The sequence below is a fragment of the Drosophila miranda genome, chromosome 4 (assembly GCF_003369915.1).
Source record: "Drosophila miranda strain MSH22 chromosome 4, D.miranda_PacBio2.1, whole genome shotgun sequence".
In the NCBI taxonomy this organism is placed as follows: Eukaryota; Metazoa; Arthropoda; class Insecta; order Diptera; family Drosophilidae; genus Drosophila; species Drosophila miranda.
The window spans coordinates 26536646-26560091 of record NC_046677.1 but is presented as its reverse complement, the minus strand read 5'-3'; the positions used below and the strand labels follow the sequence as shown (position 1 = coordinate 26560091).

Below are 23446 nucleotides of genomic sequence, written 5' to 3'. Positions count from 1 at the left end.
TTCTGTTCATTTTTGTAGCATTTTCTGGTATTTCTCGAGTATTTTTCTGGTACTGCTCTCTTTCTTGTCAAACCCTTTCTTAAGAATCATTACACCCCAAAAAAAGGGTTACCCCGCATAGGAGCCCAAAAATAAATCTCAGGCAAAAAAATCTCTACAAAATGCAACCGTTTCCTCTCCACTTCCTCTCCACTCCTATCCTTGAAGGCCCACAAATTTTCTCCCACACACATTCCTCGCGGAAAGTTATCAAAATTGAAAATTTCTCTCATTTTATTTCCACCAAAAAAAAAAATCGAAAACTTTGCATCTCGTTTGCCTCGCGTTTCGCGTGCAGAACAGAACTGAAGAACTTTATAGGATCCACTTTAATAATGTCGAGTGCTCCTGCCGCTCTCCTCCGCTCTGCTCCTCACTCTTTCTTCATCTGGAATGCCATCTGCAGTTCGAGCAAAAATCTCATCATAAGAAATTAAAACTTAAATACAAAAGCCAGAGCCTAGATGCGGAAATGTTGATGAAGAATATCCTTAGAAGAGGAGGCCAAAGCTGAGGCCGAGTCTGGGGCTGGCTTTTATGCAACAGTTGATTGAGTTTTTCCATTTGGTTTTTCTTTTTTGCCAAAGTCAATCCTCAATCCTCCGTCCATTCCCCGTCCCATCATCAAGGTAGCACCCGTCCAACGTCCATGTTAAATTAATAAAAATGTAATGCCCAGGCCGGCGTCCAACCGAAATTGAGCTAATAAATTTACAAAAATGAGTTCGACGCTTAATTTGCCATGAGCATTTTTCATTTTATTTCACGCCGGGCACGAGCCCTGGTCTAAAGGCTCTTAAGCCCCCACCAAAATGAAATCGAGGGAAAAACCCAAACACACACAGCAACAACAACACAACGACACAACAAAAGGAAAAGCTCGGAAAACAGAAGGAGAATGAAAATGAACAACAAGAGGAGCAGAGGCAATGCCAGAGATGAAGCTCAAGTGGGGACGGAACGGTCGGAGGTCGGCGGACGGAGGACGGCGGACGGAGGACGGACCCATTGAGAGGCAGTGGGAAAAGCTACTTAACGAAAACCAGTGAACACAAATTTATTTCACATTCTCTGGAGATGTGGACTAAAGAATGCTCTTCTATCGAGGGAAAAGTTGGAGAGTTGGGAGAGCTTTAGTTTTCGGAGAGTAGAAAAAGTACAAGTCTCAATAGAATGGATTATTTTATCAACTTTTCCCCTTAGCATTGTCTATAGTTTAAAAGAAAAGTTCTCTAAGCCTTTCATAAAGTAATACAGTTTGACTATTGTTTAGAGATTTAAAGATTTGAAGCTACTAGATGTAGTTTTCAAATGTTTTCTCGAATAAAAACAAAAAATTATTAAAAATACTCGTCAATAAACTTTCCTTTTCGTAGTGGTTTTGTTCTGGTATATTTGTATAAATATTTATGTCTAGTATTTTCTGGTATTGTGTAGAATTTGTCTAATTATTTCATAATGGTATTTTCTAGTATTTGTTCTAAAAATCTTCGAATTTTAATTCCTTTCCGGTATTTACAAAAAATAAATTAACTATTTATTTTTTGTATTTTTTTTAATTTTCTACTAATTTGTAGTATTTCCCTAGTGTTTTTCAATGGGATTTCAAGTCTATGATCAGTATTTTTTACTTATTTTATCTATTTCTAATGAAAATGAATGCTAGATGCTTCTGAGAAATACGATATAGTCCCACAAATCAGTATTCCCATCCTTCAAGGAACAAAAACAAATAAAAACTATTGTCAAAAATAAAGATACCACATATATTCTCAATTGTGCAATATTTTTGTCTTGAAACTGAAAAGTGCTAAGCATTTTGTATCCTCAAATGGGCTGTTTTTAAAAAATGTAACTCCCCTTCATACCCTAAACGGCCATCCAAGCATTAACTCAACAAAAATACGCATATAAATGATAAATAAATATGGGAATATGCATGTACAATGTGGATGGTACATATGTTTACATATATGCAGATTCTTGTATTGTAAATCAACAAAAAGATGTGCGCCCTGCCAGCAGTTAATTTGCATAAAGTACGGAATATTTTCCCCTGTTTCTGACCAACGTACTTAACCGAAGCCCTCTTTACCCTCATTTTCCTTGGAATTTTCCGCTTACTTTTCGTGGAAATAATATAATTCTTCAACTTCTCCCTCTCTGCGTCTCTTTGCAGCTTGGACTTTCGACCGGGCCGCGGCATTTACGATCTGCAAATAAAGAATACCTCCTACAATCGCGACAATGGACGCTTCGAGTGCCGCATTAAGGCCAAAGGTACCGGGGCGGATGTGCACCAGGAGTTCTACAATTTGACGGTGCTGACGGCTCCGCATCCGCCGATGGTCACGCCGGGCAACATTGCTGTGGCCACCGAGGAGAAGCCTTTGGAGCTCACCTGCAGCAGCATTGGCGGCTCACCGGATCCCATGATAACGTAAGCGGTCCACGGGCCAAGGGCCAAAAGAAAAATTTAAATTGATGTGCTTCCCTCTTTCTTTCCTTTTGGGCTCTCTCTCTCTCTCTTTCGGTGGTTTTGTGGTTAAGTAAATCACTTAACGGGCGGTAGCCTTCATTAATAATCCGTCTGTCGCACATGGTTACTGCAGCCAGTACTTCTCCAAATACCCCTCATAACGATGGGTGTATGGGATTTCAAAAGATTTATGTTTCACCAAAAAAAGGAATTTCATTCCAGTAGTTCTTTGAAAGTCTTTTGGTCTGTTTTTCGTCGATCTTGAGGCTAAAAGTTCTTTAAGATTTCCCTGAAAAGAAATATAGCTGATATTTCATAGTGTTTTGGCTCCAAAAACCTTTCTATCCTCCACTAACAAGTATCCCCTAGTCGTATCTTTTGTCCTTGGCTTTCGTTACTTATTTTTTGGCACTAAATCCTTGTCTCTGGCTATCCATTCTGATTCGTACCATTTGTCTCTCTGTTTTGCAGCTGGTATCGCGAGGGCAGCACCGTCCCACTGCAGTCGTATGCTCTGAAGGGCGGCTCCAAGAACCACTACACAAACGCCACACTACAGATTGTGCCCAGGCGGGCCGACGATGGCGCCAAATACAAATGTGTCGTTTGGAATCGTGCCATGCCGGAGGGCCATACGCTCGAGACCAGCGTCTCTCTAAACGTCAACTGTGAGTACGAAAATGAGTACGACTAAGAGTACGAGTTCGAGTAGATGTTAAATGGGGTTGGGGCCTCGGGGTCAAAAATTTGGCTATGAAGTTTGTCCTAAGACCTTTTAGATTTATATCAGATTTTTGGTTAATTTATTTGGCATCAAAGGGGGTTTGAACTACATATTTTCTACAAAAATTAGTAGGCTTTGTTTCGACTGTTTCCCGTCTAGAATTTGTTTCCTTGAATCCTATAAGCAGTGCCTTATCTGTTAGTCAGTTTTAGTTTGTGTTTCGTCGAAATTCGAGTGAAGGGAACAAAATTTCCGACTTTTGTAAATTTATTTTTTATTTTTTTTTTTCCCAAAATTTGTGTGATTTGCTTTTGGAATGTCGTAGTGGTCTCAAAACACGTCGCTAGCCCTGGTTTGTGTTGGCAACGGATCACAAAGTCCCTCGATAGACCCAGGTAGCCATTGGCGGAATAATGTGCCATTGGAATTATGGGAAGCTATTGATTTCCATCGAATGGGTGGATGAGGTGTGTCGACATTGGTTCTACTCCCGCGCAGCCGTTCCAATCGCACGCCATGGTCACCGCTCTCCAACAAGGAGAATGCGTTCAAAGCAAAGGATGTCCTTGCCGTCCTATGTTTGCGAGTGCCTCAGAACCAATGGAAGACTAGGAGCAGACCAAGTCGGGTCTCCTGTTTATGCCAGATCCTGCTCGGGGACTATGGTTTTATGGAATCTTGGGACTGTTTGCCGTTCTATGCGTAAGTTGGCTTCAATTTTCAATCTTCATTTGCAAAACATCTGTCGAATGCCAATTAAAAACCAAAGTGCAGCCCAAACTTCAATAAAACTACATTTATTCCTGGAAAAGTTTATTGCATTTTCCAAAGGGGCCCCTCCTTGGCCTTCTAGGATTTTTCTTTTGTAATTAAAGTTTGGCAACTGCTTTTATGAGAACATATGCTACCAATTCCCGTAGCAAATGTTGTCGCATGATCCACGTGACCGAAAATCCAAGCACATGACAGACACATAAAGTGTCTGCAACCACACACACTCGCACACACACACACTCACATGTTCGTGCAACCCACTTGATTGTTAGTTATTGGACCACAGGACTACAACGGGAGCCGTCACAAGGCAGTGGGTGGTCGGCGGTCTGCCCCTGTCGTCTGCTTGTAGTATCAACTTGTCATATTACTTGCCCCACACACACACACCCACACACACACACACACACACACACACACACACACACACACACACACACACACACAGACACATATATGATGCGTCTGAGGATATTAAATGTTGAGCCAACGCTGCGTATGCGCAATCCACTTGTCACTTTTTCCACTTTTCCATTGAGTTGCATTTAATAAAAAATCGTCAACATTTTATGGAAAAATTTCCATGAAAATTTATGCACTCAAATAAAGTAACAAACTACTTTTAAAAGCAATAAAAAGGAAGAAGAAAAGCACAAAAAAAAAAGGAGAGCCGTGCCCCAGAAATATACACTCAGAGAAAAAAACAGCATGGTAAAAGAGGAAACAAAATAAATAAATACAAAAATTAAATTAAATGGAATTCATAAAATGTATTAAAAAAGATATAAAAATATTTATAGGAAATATTTTTCATTGAATTTAAAAATTAAATGAAATATATTTATTTTAAGTTTCACATTTTTTTTGGCTTTAATTTTGAAATCTCACGTGTGTTTTCTCCAAGTGTAGTCATAGGAAAACATAAATTGCAGTGCAAGCCGCAAAAGTAGACAGCTAGCACAACCAGTGCTAGAACTCATATATGTATCTGTATCTATGTATCCGTATGTCTTATTTGTGTATCTTGTATCCGAGCGTTGTCGTCAGCGTAACAAATATTTATAGCCCTTGCTATTTGGCAGCAAACACAACAACAACAACAAGAAGACCAACAAAAAAAATATAATAGAAAAAGCACCAAAAAGTAGGAAAAATGCACGACACGATTTTTCGGGTTTCCAGTGGTGTTCGGCCTATGGATACCCCGCTATATAATCGTGGATTATGGATATTTAAGGGGTACTGGAAATAAGAACTGTAAAGACTATGGACTTTTGCTGAAAGAATATCACAAAATTGTTTTCCATCGCATTTTAGGCATGTCTTGTCTTTCAATCTTTCGTCTTTCCATCTGGAAACCTAGATTAAAGATATTACATGATATAGGCAGGGGCATGTCGTTGAAATTGATGCCAAATTGGTTTATAAAGTCGAAGAAAACTGCTAGTCCATTTATATATTAAGAGTAGATTTATTGAGGGTTAAATTTAAGCTGAAATCCAAGACAAAATCGCCATAGATTCTGAAAGATTATAGCTGTAGGGATTTGGTGTACCTATAAATAATGAAGCTATGCCTCAACTTTCACTCTCTCGAATCAATATCCCTGTCTTGAGCACTGAATTACAAATATTCAAACAAGAATCGCACATAAATGATTCCACCTTTTGCTTTTTAAGGAAACCCTGCCTTTCTTCGAGCGAATACCTCACCCAGAACACCCTTTCTGCTCCTTCGAATACTTCTAGAGGTTATAAACCCTTCTCCTTCTACTTCTGCAGGGTATAACTCCTCTTCTTTCTACTTCTACAGGGTATAACCCCTCTTCTTTCTACTACTACAAGGTATAAACCCTTCTCTCTCGACTTCTACAGGGTATAGACCCGAAATATAATAATACAAGAACATAAGAAGCACGAACAGACAACAAACAGAAACAATAATAAATGAGAACAGCACAAGAGGAGGTGGAGAAGGAAAAGGCGAAAAAGAACAAGCCAAAGGGGAGGGGGGAAAGACGATAGAAAGCAGGAGGCCCCTGCCTCTAAGAAGGTGCCCCCCAAGTAGAACTCCTTTTATGGGTTCAAAGGCGTGGCAGTTGCAATTTTTCTACCCGACAACAACGATGGTATTTATGGATGCTCATTTAAAATCCATTAGCGGCAAGAGTCAGCCTAGGCCACAGAACAACAGCAACCCCACATGTGTGGGGAGGGTGTGTTTTCCCCACTCTAGGGGTGGGGGCGCACAAGTCAAAAGTGTGCCTCGAAGGTGCATTTGAGGAGAGGCGCCACCGGGGACGTGCAACGTTCGACGTTTAACAATTGAATCGGCAGGAGTTTGGCTTTTGAATGGCTTGGCAAACGCCTTCGGGGCTGGGGGGGAGTGGCGACAATACAGTTTGACTGCCATTGTGATGTCGCAGAGTTAGGGAAGGCCTCTGGGGGCATTCCGAGACAGAAGTTCTTTAGTGAGCGAACATTTCCAATCATTCGGCTTTAAGAACAAAGAAAGCCTTTCTACGGCTTCCATATCTCTCTCATTTTCCCCATCTAGTTTTTGCTAGCATTTCCCAGAAAATTAGTTATCCTCCCTGCTGCATCAGGGAAATGTCTCTGTACAGTTGGACAAGCACTGGGGTTGACAGCAGCAGCCTGCATTGAGACTGATATGAATGCGAAAGCAGAGGCAAAGACACGACTGTCGCATGACTGTGATTGTGATTGATAAGCAATTGATAGCACCAGAGGAGTGAGGGTAAAGGGGAGAGGGGAGTGGGGAGAGGAAGAGCAAATCAAAGAGGATGTAAGAAAGAAAGGAACGAGTGTGGAAAACGGAAGGAGCAACAACAGCATGACAAATGGCATGGCAATTTTTTAATTGAAAATGTTTGCATGGAAAGCGCTGCTAACCATTTCTCCAGCAATACTTTCTCCCCGACTCTTGCCATCTCTCCCTATCTCTGAGACTTCTTTATAAATGTTTCACCGCTTTCTCTTGCTGCTTCTGTTTATTTTTTTCTCCTCCCCCCCCCCACAATTTCTCGCTGTCTTTCTTGGTGTGTGCGTTGCGTGTTGTGCCTGCATTTCATTGATTTATGCCACAAGGAAACCCCAAACATGCAACAACAACAACAAAACATTCGTAGAGGCAAGAACGAATCTTTTGATATCCTTAATCGCAGATATTTGATATATTCATCTGACTTTTGATTGAAGCTTTATTACGTATTTTTTTAGACGAATTTTCTTAGGAAATTCATAAATATGAAAAAATAAGATCTAAGCATGTTTTCAGCTAGAAACGATGTAAATTTATCGATAATAGTTCGATTTGTTTAATAATTAATCAGAAATGTCACAGATTTTAGTAAGGAACGGAAAATTTTAATTTAATAAATCGGTTCTGCGCAAGAACTTCGTTAGAATCCACACAATATAACCAATAGGCAATCGAAATGATATCGCTACGGCATACATACATATGTATATCGATAAATATCGCGAAAGAAGAAAAGAGAATACCTACGAATACAATTTTGGTCAAAGAAAGAAATCGATATCTCGATAAATAAGCGATTGTATCTTACAGAATACTTAAAAATACAATTAGAATCAAAGAAAGTCATCGAAAGTCATGGAAAGTCATCGAATAGGTATCGAAAGTCATCGAAATTCATCAATATTCATGGAAAATAATCGAAATTTATCGAAAACTTATCGATAGTCGTCGAAATTAATCGATATCTTAGTGACTTTCAACTGTTTGTGCTTCCAATTGGCTTCTCTCAAGCCCATGCCCCAATCTTCCTCCCACTTTAAAGACTTTAACCTTTTCCACCCTCTCTGCCTGGCCAGAAATCTCCCCCAAATCCCAGGACTTCCCTCAGCGCAAAGGGTATACCACACAAAAATTGAGAGAGAAACGCAGAAATATATATAGTATATTTTTGGGTGAAAATAAACTTCTCCTCGATGCGTCATGTTGTCATCGAGGCGAGGACTCTGTTCGCGTTCTGTTCAGTTCTGTTCCGTTCGACTGTTGAGTGTTTTATAACGTGGCGAAAATCCCCAAATGAAATTATTGAAAATGGAGGAGCACTCTCTTTCTCTTTAGATGGAATCAAAAATGCATATGTACATACGTATGTATATGTGGGGCAGGCCGGGCTTTTCAAGAGGAGCACACACACACACACACACACACACACACACACGCGCGTGTGTGGCAAGGACATCAAGTTGCGCATACGCAACGTGGCCACGCATAGACAAAATACGACGTGGCGGTGCGAGTGGGGAGTCGGCGGCTTGTCAACTTGGCATAGTTTTTCGGTGTGGCACATGTGAGAGGCACGTTCCACATTCCTTGCCTCTGTTGCATCTGTTTCGGTTTAGCAAATGCAATCTCCTGCCGCTGCTGGAAGAGTGGCGGCTCCTTTTGTGGCTCTACCTCTAGTGTGTGGCGGCCAGAGGTGTGTTTCTGCCCCCCCCCCCGGCAGCAGCACGTGACTTTTGTTCAGTTGCATGCGGTGCACGTAATAAACCTTTTGGGCCCCAACCCCCACGCACCGCCGTATGCCCACGTTTTCTTTTTTAGCTTTCGGTGCCAGAGGGTAGGGTGTAGGGGGAGGGGGGAAGGTCCTTGGCCAAAAAGTCGCTGGCGACGAAGACAAACAGCACTCATGTGTCGCGGGCCGCTGAAGTGGAAAGCAAACCCGTTGAAAAGACATTTCAATTTGAATAAAAAGATGCTTCCTCCATGTGTGTGGCACTCTGCGGGTGCACGAGCAGGACGGGGGCATTGATGGTGGAGTGGCTGCAATGGGATGGCGTGTGGCGTGTGGCATGTGGCGTGTGGCGTGTGCTCAGCTGTGTGGCATGCAAATGCACCTGCAGCCTGACAATAATGCGCATTAGCCAGAAGATTGCGCGAACAAACAGAAAAGCGCAACCGACAGCTGGAAAATGTTAGAAAATTGCTTCCCCATGGCCAAATATTCAAAAGATAAACAATCGATTGGCTCAATCGAGCAGACCGAAAAAGTTATCGAATGATAACAGATACTAGAATAATTTCATGGGTTTTCGGGTTATACTTTCTTGATTAAAAAGACATTAAATCGATATGTTAGTACTCATATATCGATAGACAATGCGTCTTCAAAATCTATCGTAAATGTTATTCGAGCTGTTATCGAAGATTTTATCGAACAATTTTATGGAAATATATTATCGAATGATAACAAAAACTATTATAATTTAATAGTTTATCGGCTTAAATTTATTTAAACGATATTAAAATCGATAAATGCAATAAATCTATCGATATATTTATCTTAAAAATTATTTCAGAAAATTTATCGGTCAAAATCATAGTCCCAGATAGAATCGAGATTATTATCGTGTATAATCGAACCTTTCATCGAAATGTTATCTAATAAATCGATTTTTAATCGAAAAATACGATTTCTTATTGGTTCTGCCAGAACATCCAACAATTAATCGATACAAAACCGTCTCATTATCGAAAATATCTTCATGAACAGAGAGAAAACTCTTTTCCATAAGCATTTTTCCATCTCTCCTCACGTCCATTTTTGTTTTATTTATAAAATATACCCAACCCTAACTATGGTACATTTATTTGCCGTTACTCCTCGTCCTTCAAATCCTTCAAACACCACACTAACGGCACTCTGACAGGACATTCGAGCGAACACTCGAGCAATCCCTGGGAGCAGAGCCACAATCACATCTCACTTCAGCACGTTTGGGGGTCCCCCGTTGTTATGGGATGCCAATATCATTGGAACAGCAGGAGGCATCAACAGGAGGCGGGACACACCGCAGGACGCCACAGCAGCAGCAACAGCAGGAGCAGGAGCAGTGCCGCTGTGGCTTGTCCTTTTTGATTATGCCACTGCCAAAATGCAAAAAGCAAAGTGCCAAAAAAAGATGCGACGACGACGTTTGCTGACTTGGCAACATGAAAACCTTTTTACAGGCCACAAGACCAGCTCCAGGACGAGAACCTGTCCGAAAAACCAGGAGCTAAGGCGGTAAAGCGGAGGGGAGGCTCTCCTCGCCGTCTGGCTAATGCTGCACACAATTGCAATTAGTGTCAGTGTTGGGGAGCCTTTCGACCAGGCCCTAACTTGGAAGCCACGTCCGTCCAGCTATTGGCCTGCTTTGCATAACCACAAAAGGGACAAAAAAACAGGCAAAAAAAGAAGCGAAGACAAGTCGAATTTCCTTCTTGTTATCCTTGAAGATTTCTGCATCGGCTCGGGACAGCAAGATTTTCGTGTGGCATCAGTTTTCTTAAGCTGATTTTCAAGTTTTTCCAGCCAGCCGGCCAGCGCTTTGGCATCCTTTTTGGGACAGCCGAGTCCTGGCATTGTTGTAGTCCCAAGTCCTGCCTTCCACCTGCGAGTGCTTTCAACTTGAGACTTTTTCCAAGCTACAAGAGAACTTTAAGCCGCTTTAAGCCTGAAATTATAGAAACAAATGTTTCGTGCCGCTACGCCAAAGGATTCTTTCAGTCGAGTGGAAGATTCTTTGGGTTGAGTGGAGGAGAGTGGAGGAGTGGAGGAGAGTCCTTGGCCGGCTTAACAGCTCTTGTGACAAAAGCAAATTAATTGCTTTGCCCCGAATTTCAATTAACTGCACTTTTTGGTTGAACCAACAGGACGAAGGGGGGGAGGGGAGGGGAGGGGGTTGGATCGCAGTGCATTGTGCGGTGCAACCGCAAGTGCTATAAAGGACTCCCCACAAGGGACATTCTCTTCAGCACATTGTTTTTACAGCGGACCACGTGTACTACGAATACGAAAGCCAATTCAATTAATTCCCCACCAGCCGGCATCCACTGTCCAGTGTCCAGCATTCAGCAGCATATGACACCTATGGACCGGTGCACAAAGCGCAATCAAGTGCACAATAAAGTGACGCCCCCCCCCCCCTCCCCACCGCCCACTCCTCAGTGACCCTCTTTGTGGCCCCAAAAAACTCGGCGATAGTTTTTATAACCCCTTCGATTGCTTTACAAAAGTTTTTCCAACACTCGCAAAAAACAGCTGCAGCAGCAAAAGGAACGGGGGAGGGGGAGGGGAGGTGCTGCATATAATGTACTGTTATATGAGGCATTGGATGATTTATTTTATGTCCCCATTTACGTGACACAGTACGGAACATACGTGTATAGCAAATGGATGGTCGGGGAAGGTATACTGGCAGCCCTCTTCGGTGCGGCGAAGATTCCATTCGATGATTCCTTTGAAAGTCCTAGATGAACCATACAAATATAACAGTAAACCTAATCTTTAACGGCATCTTTCACTAAAGAATTTCGTCAGTAAATTTAAGAATGGATTGAAAATTAGACACTAAATCTAAGGATACAAAGTGGGAGGATACCCTCCCACTGATTGCACAAAATATTTTTTTAATTTTTTACCATTTTCTTGCAATTTTATAAGATTTATTTCAGTAGGATTTATAAACCTTTTTCGTAGTTTTTTGCTGTTTTATTAGTTACCAAAAGACTTGAAATGAATTTGGTGTTAATCTCTTGTGCCATCACCTACTATTTTGATTTTATTTCGCGTAGCCTCCCCTTCAAACACCGAACATTGTCGTTTTTCGACCCCAATAAGAATCATCTCTTCATTCATTTTGGTTCCTTCAGAGGCTGGACGAATCCCTCTATTAATTTTGCTTCCTTCAGAGGCACGAGGAATCCCCCTATTCATTTTGTTTGCTTAATTCGAAGCTTGGCCACCAACAACTCATTTTCACTGGCATTTTGGTATTTATTTTTGTTGTGGCTGCAGCATGGGGGGCCAGTGACAAGAGGCAAGAAGGGGCAGGGGTAGCAATGAGGGGCGGCAAGAGTGAGGAGCAGGGCGGCATGTGGGAAAGGGCATGTATGGGGTGGCAGCACGAGGTGTTGCCAGCACGCGCAGCGGAAGTCACGTGATGTGTTCTGTGTGACACGTACGCGACAGCAGATGCAACTCCCCCTCTCCCTAGCTCCCTGTGTAGCTCCAGAGTTTGTTGTAATTTTTCAATTTGGAGACAAGACAAGGAGGCAGGGAGTCTAGAGGCAGGGAGACCAGAGGCAGGGAGTCCAGAGGCAGGGCGTTCAGAGGCAGGGAGACCAGGGGCAGGGAGAGAGGAGGCAAAAAGCAGGAGCATTCACAGGTCATAGGCAGAAATCAGGAACAGTCAGAGGTCGGAGGCAGGAACTGTAGTCCCACGCAAGAGTCACTGCCAGAGATTCATCGCCAGAGAGAGAGACGAGCTTTAAAGTCAAACTCCGACTGCGACTGTGACTGCGACTCCAACTCATTAAAATAACTCCGGCGGAGGTGTGTGATACTTCCTGGCGGAGGGGGGGGGCACCGAAAACCAGCAACAGAAACAAGAACAACAGCTCGGCGTCCCAGTTCCGGGTTAAATAATTAAATTTCACTGCACAAAATGGCCAGCGGCCATAAGTTACGGCGGCCACGCGTACGCCGTACGGCCGGGCGTATGCGCAACGTTTCATTTTTATTTAACGCGAATGCCTAGCCGGAAGCCAGGCTCTCGTCGTCGTCGTCGTCGGTGGTGGCAGGCAGGCCGTTGGGTGGGTGCGGGTGTGGGTGTGGGCTGTGTTCCAGGTGCAGGTTGCAACGCATATTTCATGGCACTAATGTTGGGACCCCGGTCATAAAATCACAATGTGCAAGGGGCTCTACGGCAGCGAAAGCTATATGTATATGTAGGCGTGGCAGCATATATGTGAACAAGGTCCAACCCAAGGGGCAGGCAGCAGGCAGCAGCAACTCATTTAAAAAAGTTGTAGGCTTCATAAAAAAAATATGGGAATTCCAGAAGTTAAGAGAAAATAATTAAGAATATAGAATGCCCTTTTTTCTGGAAATAAATAAAAATTAATGTAAGAATATTTTTAATAGATTCTTGTCACGAAAAATCATTAGAAGTTGGAGAACAGATCACACTTTTAAGATAAAACCTGATGAATCGTTTAAATTAGTGGTAGTAGTACCCTTTTTTCTAGCCTTAATAGTGCTCAAAAGCCAGGTGTTCAAAGAGCCAAACGACTGGTTATTGGAAGTCAAGACAAAGGCCCTTTTTTTATGGGAAATATATACAAATTTCGAGTGGATATAACACCCAATTTCTGTGAGATTTCTTGAAAGGATAGTCCCTTTTTGATGAGAAATTTATATACTTTATACTAGATTTTTTTGGGGATTTTTAATGAAATAAACATTTAACAGTATGGAAGATCCTTGAATTAAAATCTACTATCCTCCTATTCCTTATCTGTTTATATCCCTTTATCATTTATCTTCCAAATGTCTCAAACCGTAATTATTTTCTTAAAGTCTTACAACTGCCATCATTAAATCCTTATTCCCCATTTGCAAGAAATAGAAATTATTTTTTTTTTATTTCTTTGCCAATTTTCTTGAATTTTTCTGCTCATATTTTTTTGTATGTAAAGAACAAAAATACCAGAGCTTCATGGCAAATGTCAGCCGTGGCGCAGGGTCCTCTCTAGTTTATTTTTTATGAGGGAGTGGGGGTAGTTAGGGGGCGTAGATGGGCGTGCCGGTAACACCCCGACATCAGCGTGAAACTACATGGCTGGCTGGGCATGAAAATGGCCATGGTTGGGGGGTGGGTTGGGGTGGGGTGGAACTGGAGGGGGGGGGGGGGGGGGGGGGGGGGGGGGGGGGGGTAGGGTGTTTCGGAGCATGTGTTGAAATGCAAACTTGATTTTTTGTTCTCCCTCTTTGGGTTTTTTCCCTCTGGGCGCTGGTCGCTGCTGACAAGCGTTGCTCATTAAATTTTATTTTATAATTACACACACCAGCAAACACACACACACACACACAATTTACATATGTATGTACGTGTGCGCGTGTGTTTGTGTATATTTCCCCCTCATTTAGGAGTTAGGCTTTAATGTTTTGAGGCGACGCGTAATTGGGTCCCGGATAACGCATTTTTTTCGTTGTATACCCTATGCGGGGAGAGGGTATTGAGATTTTGAGGGGAAGTTCGGTGTAAATGGTACATAAAGGAATAAGAGAGTGCCAATAAAGACAGCCTGAAAACTACGCACCAAAGCTAGGTTCCGTTTGTTGTTGCTTTGCTGCTCGGTCGTCGCTAAAAATGAAAACCGAATCAATGGCTGAGCGACGCTTCGGTCATAGCTTTCTGCTGCATTGTTGTTGTTGCTGCGAGAGCGACAGCATTTGCCGAGTGCCGGGCCTCCAAGCAGAACATCGGCGCTTTACTTTTGTTGTTGCTGCTGTTGGGAGAGCAAAGGCATAAAAGAACTGCGAGAGAGCGTGTGCATTGTGTGCATTGCGTGGCAGAGGATCGAAGCTCGGTCAGAGCAGCGACGGAGGGAGCGGAGAATAGAAATGTACGCCTCTCTAAAGCACTAAGCTCTGCTGCGACGCTGACTTCTCTGTCCTCCTTGTCTTATCTACTTTCTTGATCGGAAATCACAGATGACATCATCGAAGTGCGTTTTCGCTTGCTTCAGACTAAGAAATATCCCATGAAAAGTGCCCAAATTCTACTCCAAAGAGAGCGCATCACTAGACTCTTTAGAAACATTTCATCCTCTAAGGGTATCCAGTCTTTCCCCTCGACAAAAACCAGTCTTCCCTTTATTTTTTTTGATATTTTTTTCGGTATGTTCTCGGGAACTGTTGCCTCCTCCAGGAGCTTAGACCATGACGCAGGCACATTACACTCCGTTTCACGAATTAGTGGCAGCAACAAGAACAATTGGTTGAATGTTGATGGTGGGTTGGAAGGGTGGAAGGGGGAGGTTATGCCGTTTTTTTTGGGGGGTGGAAGGAGTCTGCAGCACACACTGTTGTTGGGGTTTGGGGTTGGGGGCAGGGGCAGACGGTGATTAAACTAAAGTGTTCGAAAGTTAATTGGCGCAACAACAACGGCTACAACAGTAGCAACAATTATACTTAGCCACTATTATGCCTCACGCTTGAATGGGCAGCAGTTGGTGGGCGTTGTGTGGGGGGGGGAGGGGCTATACCATTCGATACGATGCGATACGGAACGAAACTAACGGCACTTAAACCAAATGACCAACGCGGGGCACAATCGAGAGCTAAACGCGTAAAAGTCGAGTCGAGCACGGATTGGGGGGCGGTTCTATGTTTAGATTCATTGGGGAGGCAAGTGTGTGTGCCAGTCATTGGCAGAAGAGTAGAAATTAAAGACGGTAGACTTGTAGGCATACTTTATACGTTATCGATAATTATCGATAATTATCGATAATTATATAAGCTCTTACGAATCGTTTATTCTGTTGATTTGTGCTCATAGAAACTGTTTTATTTCATTCAACAGCCAATACTCTGAAAAATTCTCTAGGCTTGTATATATGCCTTATTAGCTATCGATAATTATAGATAACTATATAAAATCACAAGAATTGTTCATTCTATTGATGCATGCTCACAGAAACTGCTTTATTTCATTCACCAAGCAAGAGTTCTGTAAAATAATCCTCTATTATATGTAATCGATGATTATCGATTATTGAAAATCCTACAATTCCTTCATTCTGTTGATGTATTCTCATAGAAACTGCTCTAAATCATTTAACAAACGATATTTATGTAAAAGAATTATCCAAGCTTATGGATCGACTTTATAATTAGTCGATGACTATCGATAATTATATAAACGCTTAAGAATCATCCATTCTGTTGATTGATGCTCATAGAAACTGCTCTAACTCATTCACCAAGCCACAATTTTGTGAGAGAATCTTCTAGATTTGCAGAAATATCTGGCCTAAGTAATCGACATTTATCGATAACTATAAATCTCACAAATCCTTCATTCTGTTGATAGAAACTCCTGTAGTTCCCCAACCAAACACAATTTCTAACCAAGAATTCTATATTTTTAGCCACTGTGACCCCAAAAAAGTAATTCTAGCAATAACCGAAACCCATTTCCCACTTCACCCAATATATATATATATTTTTTTTTTGTTTCCACAAATTGGCATTATTTAAAAATGTCGATGGGTCACGCTGTTGACCGAACTCCTCGTCAACGTCAACGTCAGCGTCCTTCATGGGCAAAGTACTTGTACTTGTAGGTCCTTTGACTGTTGCTGCTGTTGTTGTTGGGTGGTTGGGTTGTTTGGGACGCTTGTTGTGTAATTGAAAACGGTTATTGGCAAGTTAATGGCTCAAACGAACCAGAAACCAGAAAGCCATGGCCCATGGCCCATAGAACTAGCAATAATTGACTATTTTGTATGCTAAAACCCCATTCTTTTCTCCCTCCATTTCCAGATTACCCTCGAGTGGAGGTGGGACCCCAGAACCCCATGCGGATTGAACGCGATCATGTTGCCAAACTCGAGTGCCGTGTGGACGCCAAGCCGATGGTCAGCAATGTCCGATGGTCACGCAACGGGCAGTATGTGAGTGCCACGCCCGTGCATACGATCTATCGTGTGAATCGACATCATGCCGGAAAGTACACCTGCAGCGCGGACAACGGCCTGGGCAAGACGGGGGAGAAGGACATCGTCCTGGATGTGCTCTATCCGCCAATTGTGGTCATCGAATCGAAGACGCACGAGGCCGAGGAGGGGGAGACAGTGCTGGTGCGTTGCAATGTGACCGCCAACCCGCCTCCGATTACCATCGAATGGCTGAAGGAGGGTGCCCCCGATTTCCGCTACACCGGAGAGCTCCTGACACTCGTCTCGGTGCGGGCGGAGCATGCGGGAAACTACATCTGTCGCTCGGTGAATATCATGCAGCCGTTCAACACGAAGCGTGTCGAGGGCGTGGGCAACTCCACGGTGGCTCTGCTGGTCCGTCACCGGCCCGGACAGGCGTACATTACGCCCAACAAGCCCGTGGTCCACGTGGGCAATGGTGTGACGCTCACCTGCTCGGCCAATCCCCCCGGCTGGCCTGTGCCGCAGTACCGCTGGTTCCGCGACATGGACGGCGATGTGGGCAACACCCAGAAGATTCTCGCCCAGGGACCCCAGTACTCCATACCCAAGGCGCACCTGGGCAGCGAGGGAAAGTACCATTGCCATGCGGTGAATGAGTTGGGCAACGGAAAGATTGCCACCATCACACTGGAGGTCCATCAGCCGCCCCAGTTCCTGGCGAAGCTGCAGCAGCACATGACTCGACGCGTGGGGGACGTGGACTATGCGGTGACGTGCAGTGCAAAGGGCAAGCCCACGCCGCAGATCCGTTGGATCAAGGACGGCACCGAAATTCTGCCCACCCGAAAGATGTTCGACATACGGACCACTCCGACGGACGCTGGCGGTGGAGTCGTTGCCGTCCAGAGCATCCTGCGGTTCAGGGGCAAGGCCCGACCCAACGGGAATCAGCTGTTGCCCAGCGATCGCGGCCTTTACACGTGCCTGTACGAGAACGACGTGAACTCGGCCAACTCCTCGATGCATCTGCGGATCGAACACGAGCCCATCATCATCCATCAGTACAATAAAGTGGCCTATGATATGCGCGAGTCCGCCGAGGTCGTGTGCCGTGTCCAGGCCTATCCCAAGCCCGAATTTCAGTGGCAATTCGGCAACAATCCGTCGCCGTTGACCATGTCCTCGGACGGCCACTACGAGATTAGCACCAGGATGGAAAACAACGACATTTACACCTCCATTCTCCGGATTGCACACCTCCAGCACTCGGACTACGGCGAGTACATCTGTCGGGCTGTCAATCCGTTGGACAGCATTCGGGCGCCCATCAAACTGCAGCCCAAGGGACAGCCGGAAAAGCCCACGAATCTCAAGGTCCTGGAAGTGGCCCACAACTATGCGGTGCTCGCCTGGCAGCCGGGCTTCAATGGGGGCTTCATGAGCACCAAGTATCTGGTCAGCTATCGCCGCGTGGCCACGCCGCGGGAACAAATGCTGGCGGATTGTTCGGGCAACGGCTATATACCCAGCTATCAGGTGTCCTCGAGCTCCTCCAGTGTGGGGGCCCACGAGTGGATCGAGTTCAACTGCTTCCGCGAGAATCCCTGCAAGCTGGCGCCCCTCGATCAGCACCAGAGCTACATGTTCAAGGTCTACGCCCTGAACTCCAAGGGCACCTCGGGGTACTCCAATGAGGTCCTGGCCACCACGAAAGTCAGCAAAATACCGCCCCCACTGCATGTGAGCTACGATCCCAACTCCCATGTCCTGGGCATCAATGTGGCTGCCACTTGTCTGTCCCTCATTGCCGTTGTCGAGTCGCTGGTCACGCGGGAGGCCACCGTGCCCATGTGGGAGATTGTGGAGACCCTGACGCTGCTCCCGTCCGGCAGGGAGACGACTTTCAAGGAGGCTGTCATCAATCACATGGCTCGAACGGCGCACTACACCACGGCCACGTCTTCGGGCAGGAATGGGGCCCATCTGGGCGAGGATCGGACCATGGCACTGGCGGAAACAGCCGGACCCGGACCCGTGGTACGCGTGAAGCTGTGCCTCCGCTCGAACCACGAGCATTGCGGGGCCTATGCGAATGCAGAAAGTGAGTAGAGAGTCCCCCCTTTAATCGCATAATTTCCGCTAATTTTCCGCTCAACAGTTGGCAAATCCTACATACCCAATGATTCGTCCATCACCACCTCGGCGCTGGTGGCCATCGTCATTGCCTCGTTATCGTTTCTGGTGTTTTTGGCCTTGCTTTACGCCTTTTGCCGTTGTCGGCGCACGCATGCGGCCAAAAAGCAAGCAGCCGGAGGCACTGCCACAGCCACAACGACAGCCACGACGACGGGGCCCGGGGCCAAGGAGTACGACCTGGATGATACCCCAACATCCGGCACTGACCCGCAGCAAACCCAACAGCAGCAGCAGCAGCCACCGAATCTCCCCCCGCCACCACCGTATTATCCCAGTGGCACTTTGGACAGCAAGCAAGACGGCAGCGGTGGCGGCATGGAGCTGACCCTCACGGCCCTGCACGATCCTGACGAGCAGCTGAACATGCAACAGCAGCAACAGCAGCAGCAGCAGAACGAAGCTCTCCACAGCGGACTGTACCATCAGCCGCAGGCCAAAGCCATGTTGGGACTCTACGGCGGCGGTGGCGGCGGCGGTGGAGGCGGAGGCGGCAGCCAGCACTCGAATGGCTATGGCTATCATGTGACAAGTGCCATTGGTGTGGATGGCGACAGCTATCAAGTGATGCCCTCATCCGCAGCAGCAGCAGCCGCAGCGGCAGGACACGGTGCAGGCGAGTGTAAGTACAGCCAAAGAAAAATGTTAGTTATACTTGAAAAATATTGAAAATGGGAGAAACATGGCATATATTTCCCCTGACCAACGTTTTCCTTGGGGATTAATTCACGAGAATTGGTTCAGAAGAGTGTGTTTTTACAGCCAAAGAGAAATGACAGTTCCATCTATAATTATTTTATTTAAGAAAGTATATTTTGTAGATGGGTGGAACTTTTAGTCGTTTCTGAGTTTCCTTGAAATATGTTCTCACTACCAATATTTTTCATAGGGCGTACATCAAAGAAAAATGTTAGTTTGACCTAAAAAATACTCAAATTAAGAAGATAAGAGATATATTTCCCCTGACCAACGTTTTCCTTGGGGCGTAATACAGAAGCGTGTGTGTCTACAGCCAAAGAGAAATGTCAGTTCTATCCACAGATATTTAACTTAAGAAACTAAATTTTGTAGATGGGGATTACCAGATTTTAGGCGTTTTTTGAGTTTCCTGGAATCATTTTCTCACTACCAATATTTTTCTTAGAATGTATAGCCAAAGAAAAATGTTAGTTCTACCTAAAAATCCTTAAATTACAAAAAAAAGAAAAACATGCAAACTCCTGGCTCCTCTCTGGCTTATATTTTCCTACCAACATTTCCTTTTGGGGCAAACCCAAGCGACAACTTATGAAGAGCCATGGCTCTGGTGGGCTGTGGGGGAGTGGGCCATGAGGCAGTGGCATGTGAATGTGTGTCTTGATTAAGCGACACATTTTTCGGCCCAGATTTATGGCCGCCATTTCGATGCTGTCACTCCCCCACGCTTCTCTGCCGGAGTTTTTGGCCGTAATTGCATTTCATGTCAATCTAGAGGCGGCAAACAGGCGACCAGCGTCAGCGCAGCTCCTCCTCCACTTACCAGGCTACTCATGCAAATGCATCGCTGTCTCTCTCCCCCTCTCCCTCTGTCTCTGTTCCCCCGTCGAGTGTTTGGTGTCCGAGTGTCCGGCATAAGCAGCTCTTTCGCCTTGGCAACCCAGGGATATGGCATGACACCAATCCTGCGGAGTGAAGTCCCCAACCGAAAAGTAGACGTCGACTCCGTCGTAATTCCAATTAAGTGAGAATTAAGCCGTTATCCTGTGCCTGGCTTTGTTCGCTAGCGAGGGGTTTTTATTATTTTTGGTTCGTTCTTAATTGGTTTTAAGTCGACTCAAGTGCCCAGCCAGGAAGCTCTTTGATACCACTGCCATATCAATGCCAACAAATCAAATTGGGGATACACTCGTATGTCATTTTTTTGATTGGTTTGAAGAGTGGCATGTGTCCTTTTTGCTGAGATTAGATCGTATTTTTAGAACGCTGAAGACTTTGCCCAGAAAGAGAAGCGCAAAATCACAGCCCGTCGAAATTCTCCCACAAAAAATACGATTTTCAGAGTAAATATGATTTGAGCAATTAAACAAGCTGGAAAGCAATTGAAATATTAACTTTTTTGGCCCAACTAATCGTCTTACAAGGACTCGCAGGACTGCTTAAAGAAGTCAGAGCACTTTAATCCGATTAGGCAGGAGAGAACTTAACCCCAAGCCAAAGCGAAAACGCCATCCCCAGCACCAACCCTCTTCTTCGCTCTTTTATCAGAGTTGTGACAAAATAAAATACACAAAAAAAAGTCCCACTTCACACCTATTTTCACATAAATGAAAAGAAACATGAAGAAAACTAAAGGGAGGGGCGGCCAACACACAAGGGAAATGGAAATGGAGGGAACCGTTCCCCTCTTCACTGAAACTGAAGTGAACTCCAAAGCTACACGATGGGGCTTCCACCGACCATTTTTGGGGGCGAAAATAAACCCCAAATAAACAACCCATGAAAAGCAATATTTACCTTCTGCATGAATCGGACGCAAAATTACAATCGAAAACGTCATTTTTTTTCATCAAAAAACAACAAACAAATTTTTTTTAAATAACATGAAGCGTTAAAAAAATTCTATAAATACCAACATATGCCACAGAGAATATTAAAAAAATGCTAAATACTAATAAAAATATATAAAGAACTAAAAACAATTCACTACAAGACAAAAAATACCATACTAATGAAAAAATACTAAAATTTTTTCAAAAATAAAAAATAAAATAAAATACAAATTAAAGCGCCATAAAAACTCCATCAAATGCAGAGAATCCGGCACAAAATTACAGAAAATACTACAAAATACTAAATATACTAAAAATCACTATAGAAAAATACCATAATTCTTTAAAAGACAAAAAATATATCAAAATCCTTAAAATAATACTAAACAACAAAAAAACAACTCAAATAAAAACTGAAGCACTATAAAAATTCCTTAAAATACAGAGACTACCACAAAAAATACCACAGAGAATACTCAAAACTAAAACGCCAACAATTGCAAGAGAGGGGTGACCATTCGAGCATACTTTCAAAAAGTGGAAAACGCTGAGTCCCCCACCTGAAACGCGAAAGGGAAAGGGAAGTGGTGTCGTGTCCGAACATTCTCATTTCTGCAACATGTTGAAAGTTAAATGGAGGTGCAGCTCCCCTTTGCCGTATCGTAAGCCACACAAAGAGCGAATTTTAATTGTGCTGGTCGCCGGTGTGTGCCTTTGTTGCGCTCCACTCCGCTCCGCTCCGCTCCTTCTTGTGCTTTTTCGTCTCTGCCAAGCGTCAACTTAATTACTATTTCTCTAACCCTTCTCTCACACTTGTCCCAACACAATTCCACACCACACCACACCACACACTCTTACACCCACATACCCACACACTCGGGACACACACACACTTCCACATCGTTGGTGGTTCGGTGTGTGTGGTTGCAACCAAAGCAGGACCACTTGAGGCGACACCAGTAGCCGGCATCCAGCAGCAGAAACTACAACAAAATTCAGCACGCGCCAATCTAACGAACCAACCCACCATCAGCAACACCAACACCAACACCAACACCATCTCCAACACCGCCACGAACCTCACCAACACTCACAGCACCCTCAAGCCCAACTCCAACACCGCCACCTCCAACTCCAACCCCAACTCCACTTCGAATGCCACCTCAACCTTAAAGCGGAAGAACCATCTGGGAAGTGGATGTGGCAAGGATAGGATAGAGAGGGAGCGGGAGAGGGTTTTGCTAACCGCAGCCACGGCGGCAACAACCACAGCCCTGGCAACCACCATTACAACAACATCACGTAATGCCAAAACCGCAACAACAACTACAACGCTGGCCATCACAGGTAACCCCCCTCCCCACGCCCCCCCTCGTCATCGTTGGAGCACACTCTACTCCTCTACTCCTCTCCTCCTCTTTTCTCTGCTGTGTGGAGGAGGAAGAGACACCACTTAAACTTTTGCACCACAGCGACTACTAGTCGCTGTGCACCCAAAAACGTTGTTGCACTCTCCACAAATTAAGCACCAAAGAAAAATGTTTCGTTTTTTGTTGTTGTTTTTTGTATCTTCAACTGCACCATGCACTCACTCTGTTGTTGATGTTGTTGTTCTTTTTGTCACTAATTGTTGCACACAAATGTTTTTCTAAATGGCGGAGATATACTAAAGTTTTAAACGAATTTATGGTGGAATTTGTTGTGAATGTTGGTGAAACTTCTATGTCCAGCCGGAAAGTATGCTATGAAATATTTTCAAATGGGGAATTTCTTAGGATATTGTATTTTCCACTCAATGAAAGCCCTTTGCTTGTCGACTTTCATCTCTTCTATACAGCCTTTGCTCTTTTCTGATTTTTCATTAAATTTTCCTTGGAAATTCATAAAGGAATATCTCAAACCCACTCTAGCGTTGCCTTTCGTGTCGAACTGTCTATTACAATTACCTGATTCATTCATTTCATTCAGTATTTTCTGTTCTTACATTTCAGTTATAAATTTTCTCCGAAATTCAAAATAAAAATAAAATTCCTACAAGAAACAAAATTTTCAAAATGAAAATTCAGTAAAAACAAATTTCGATAAAACTTTTTAGACATATATTCTTAAAATTGAATTCAAGACAAAAGATGTTCAAAAAGAGTGGACCTTGGAGGAAAACAGGAGGTACTATTCCCACAGGATACCCTACATATTACGGAAATGATTAGCATCCCACCTCCC

At 44.1% G+C, this 23446-nt stretch overlaps 1 protein-coding gene across 9 annotated transcripts in view; it reads left to right on the top strand.

The window, feature by feature from the left end:
• LOC108162660 overlaps positions 1-23446 on the top strand; it is a 129312-nt gene that overhangs the window by 92183 nt on the left and 13683 nt on the right. For 5 of the 9 annotated variants that reach the window (XM_017297499.2, XM_033394081.1, XM_033394079.1 and 2 more), the window contains 4 exons: positions 2219-2479; positions 2990-3186; positions 16384-18603; positions 18661-19317. In XM_017297499.2, coding sequence (XP_017152988.1) covers positions 2219-2479; positions 2990-3186; positions 16384-18603; positions 18661-19317 — 3335 coding nt within the window. Of the gene's footprint in view, positions 1-2218; positions 2480-2989; positions 3187-3230; positions 3945-16383; positions 18604-18660; positions 19318-22159; positions 22571-23214; positions 23390-23446 lie in introns of those variants that run through there. The other 4 variants (XR_004473154.1, XM_017297496.2, XM_033394082.1 and 1 more) reach the window with 4 other exon arrangements.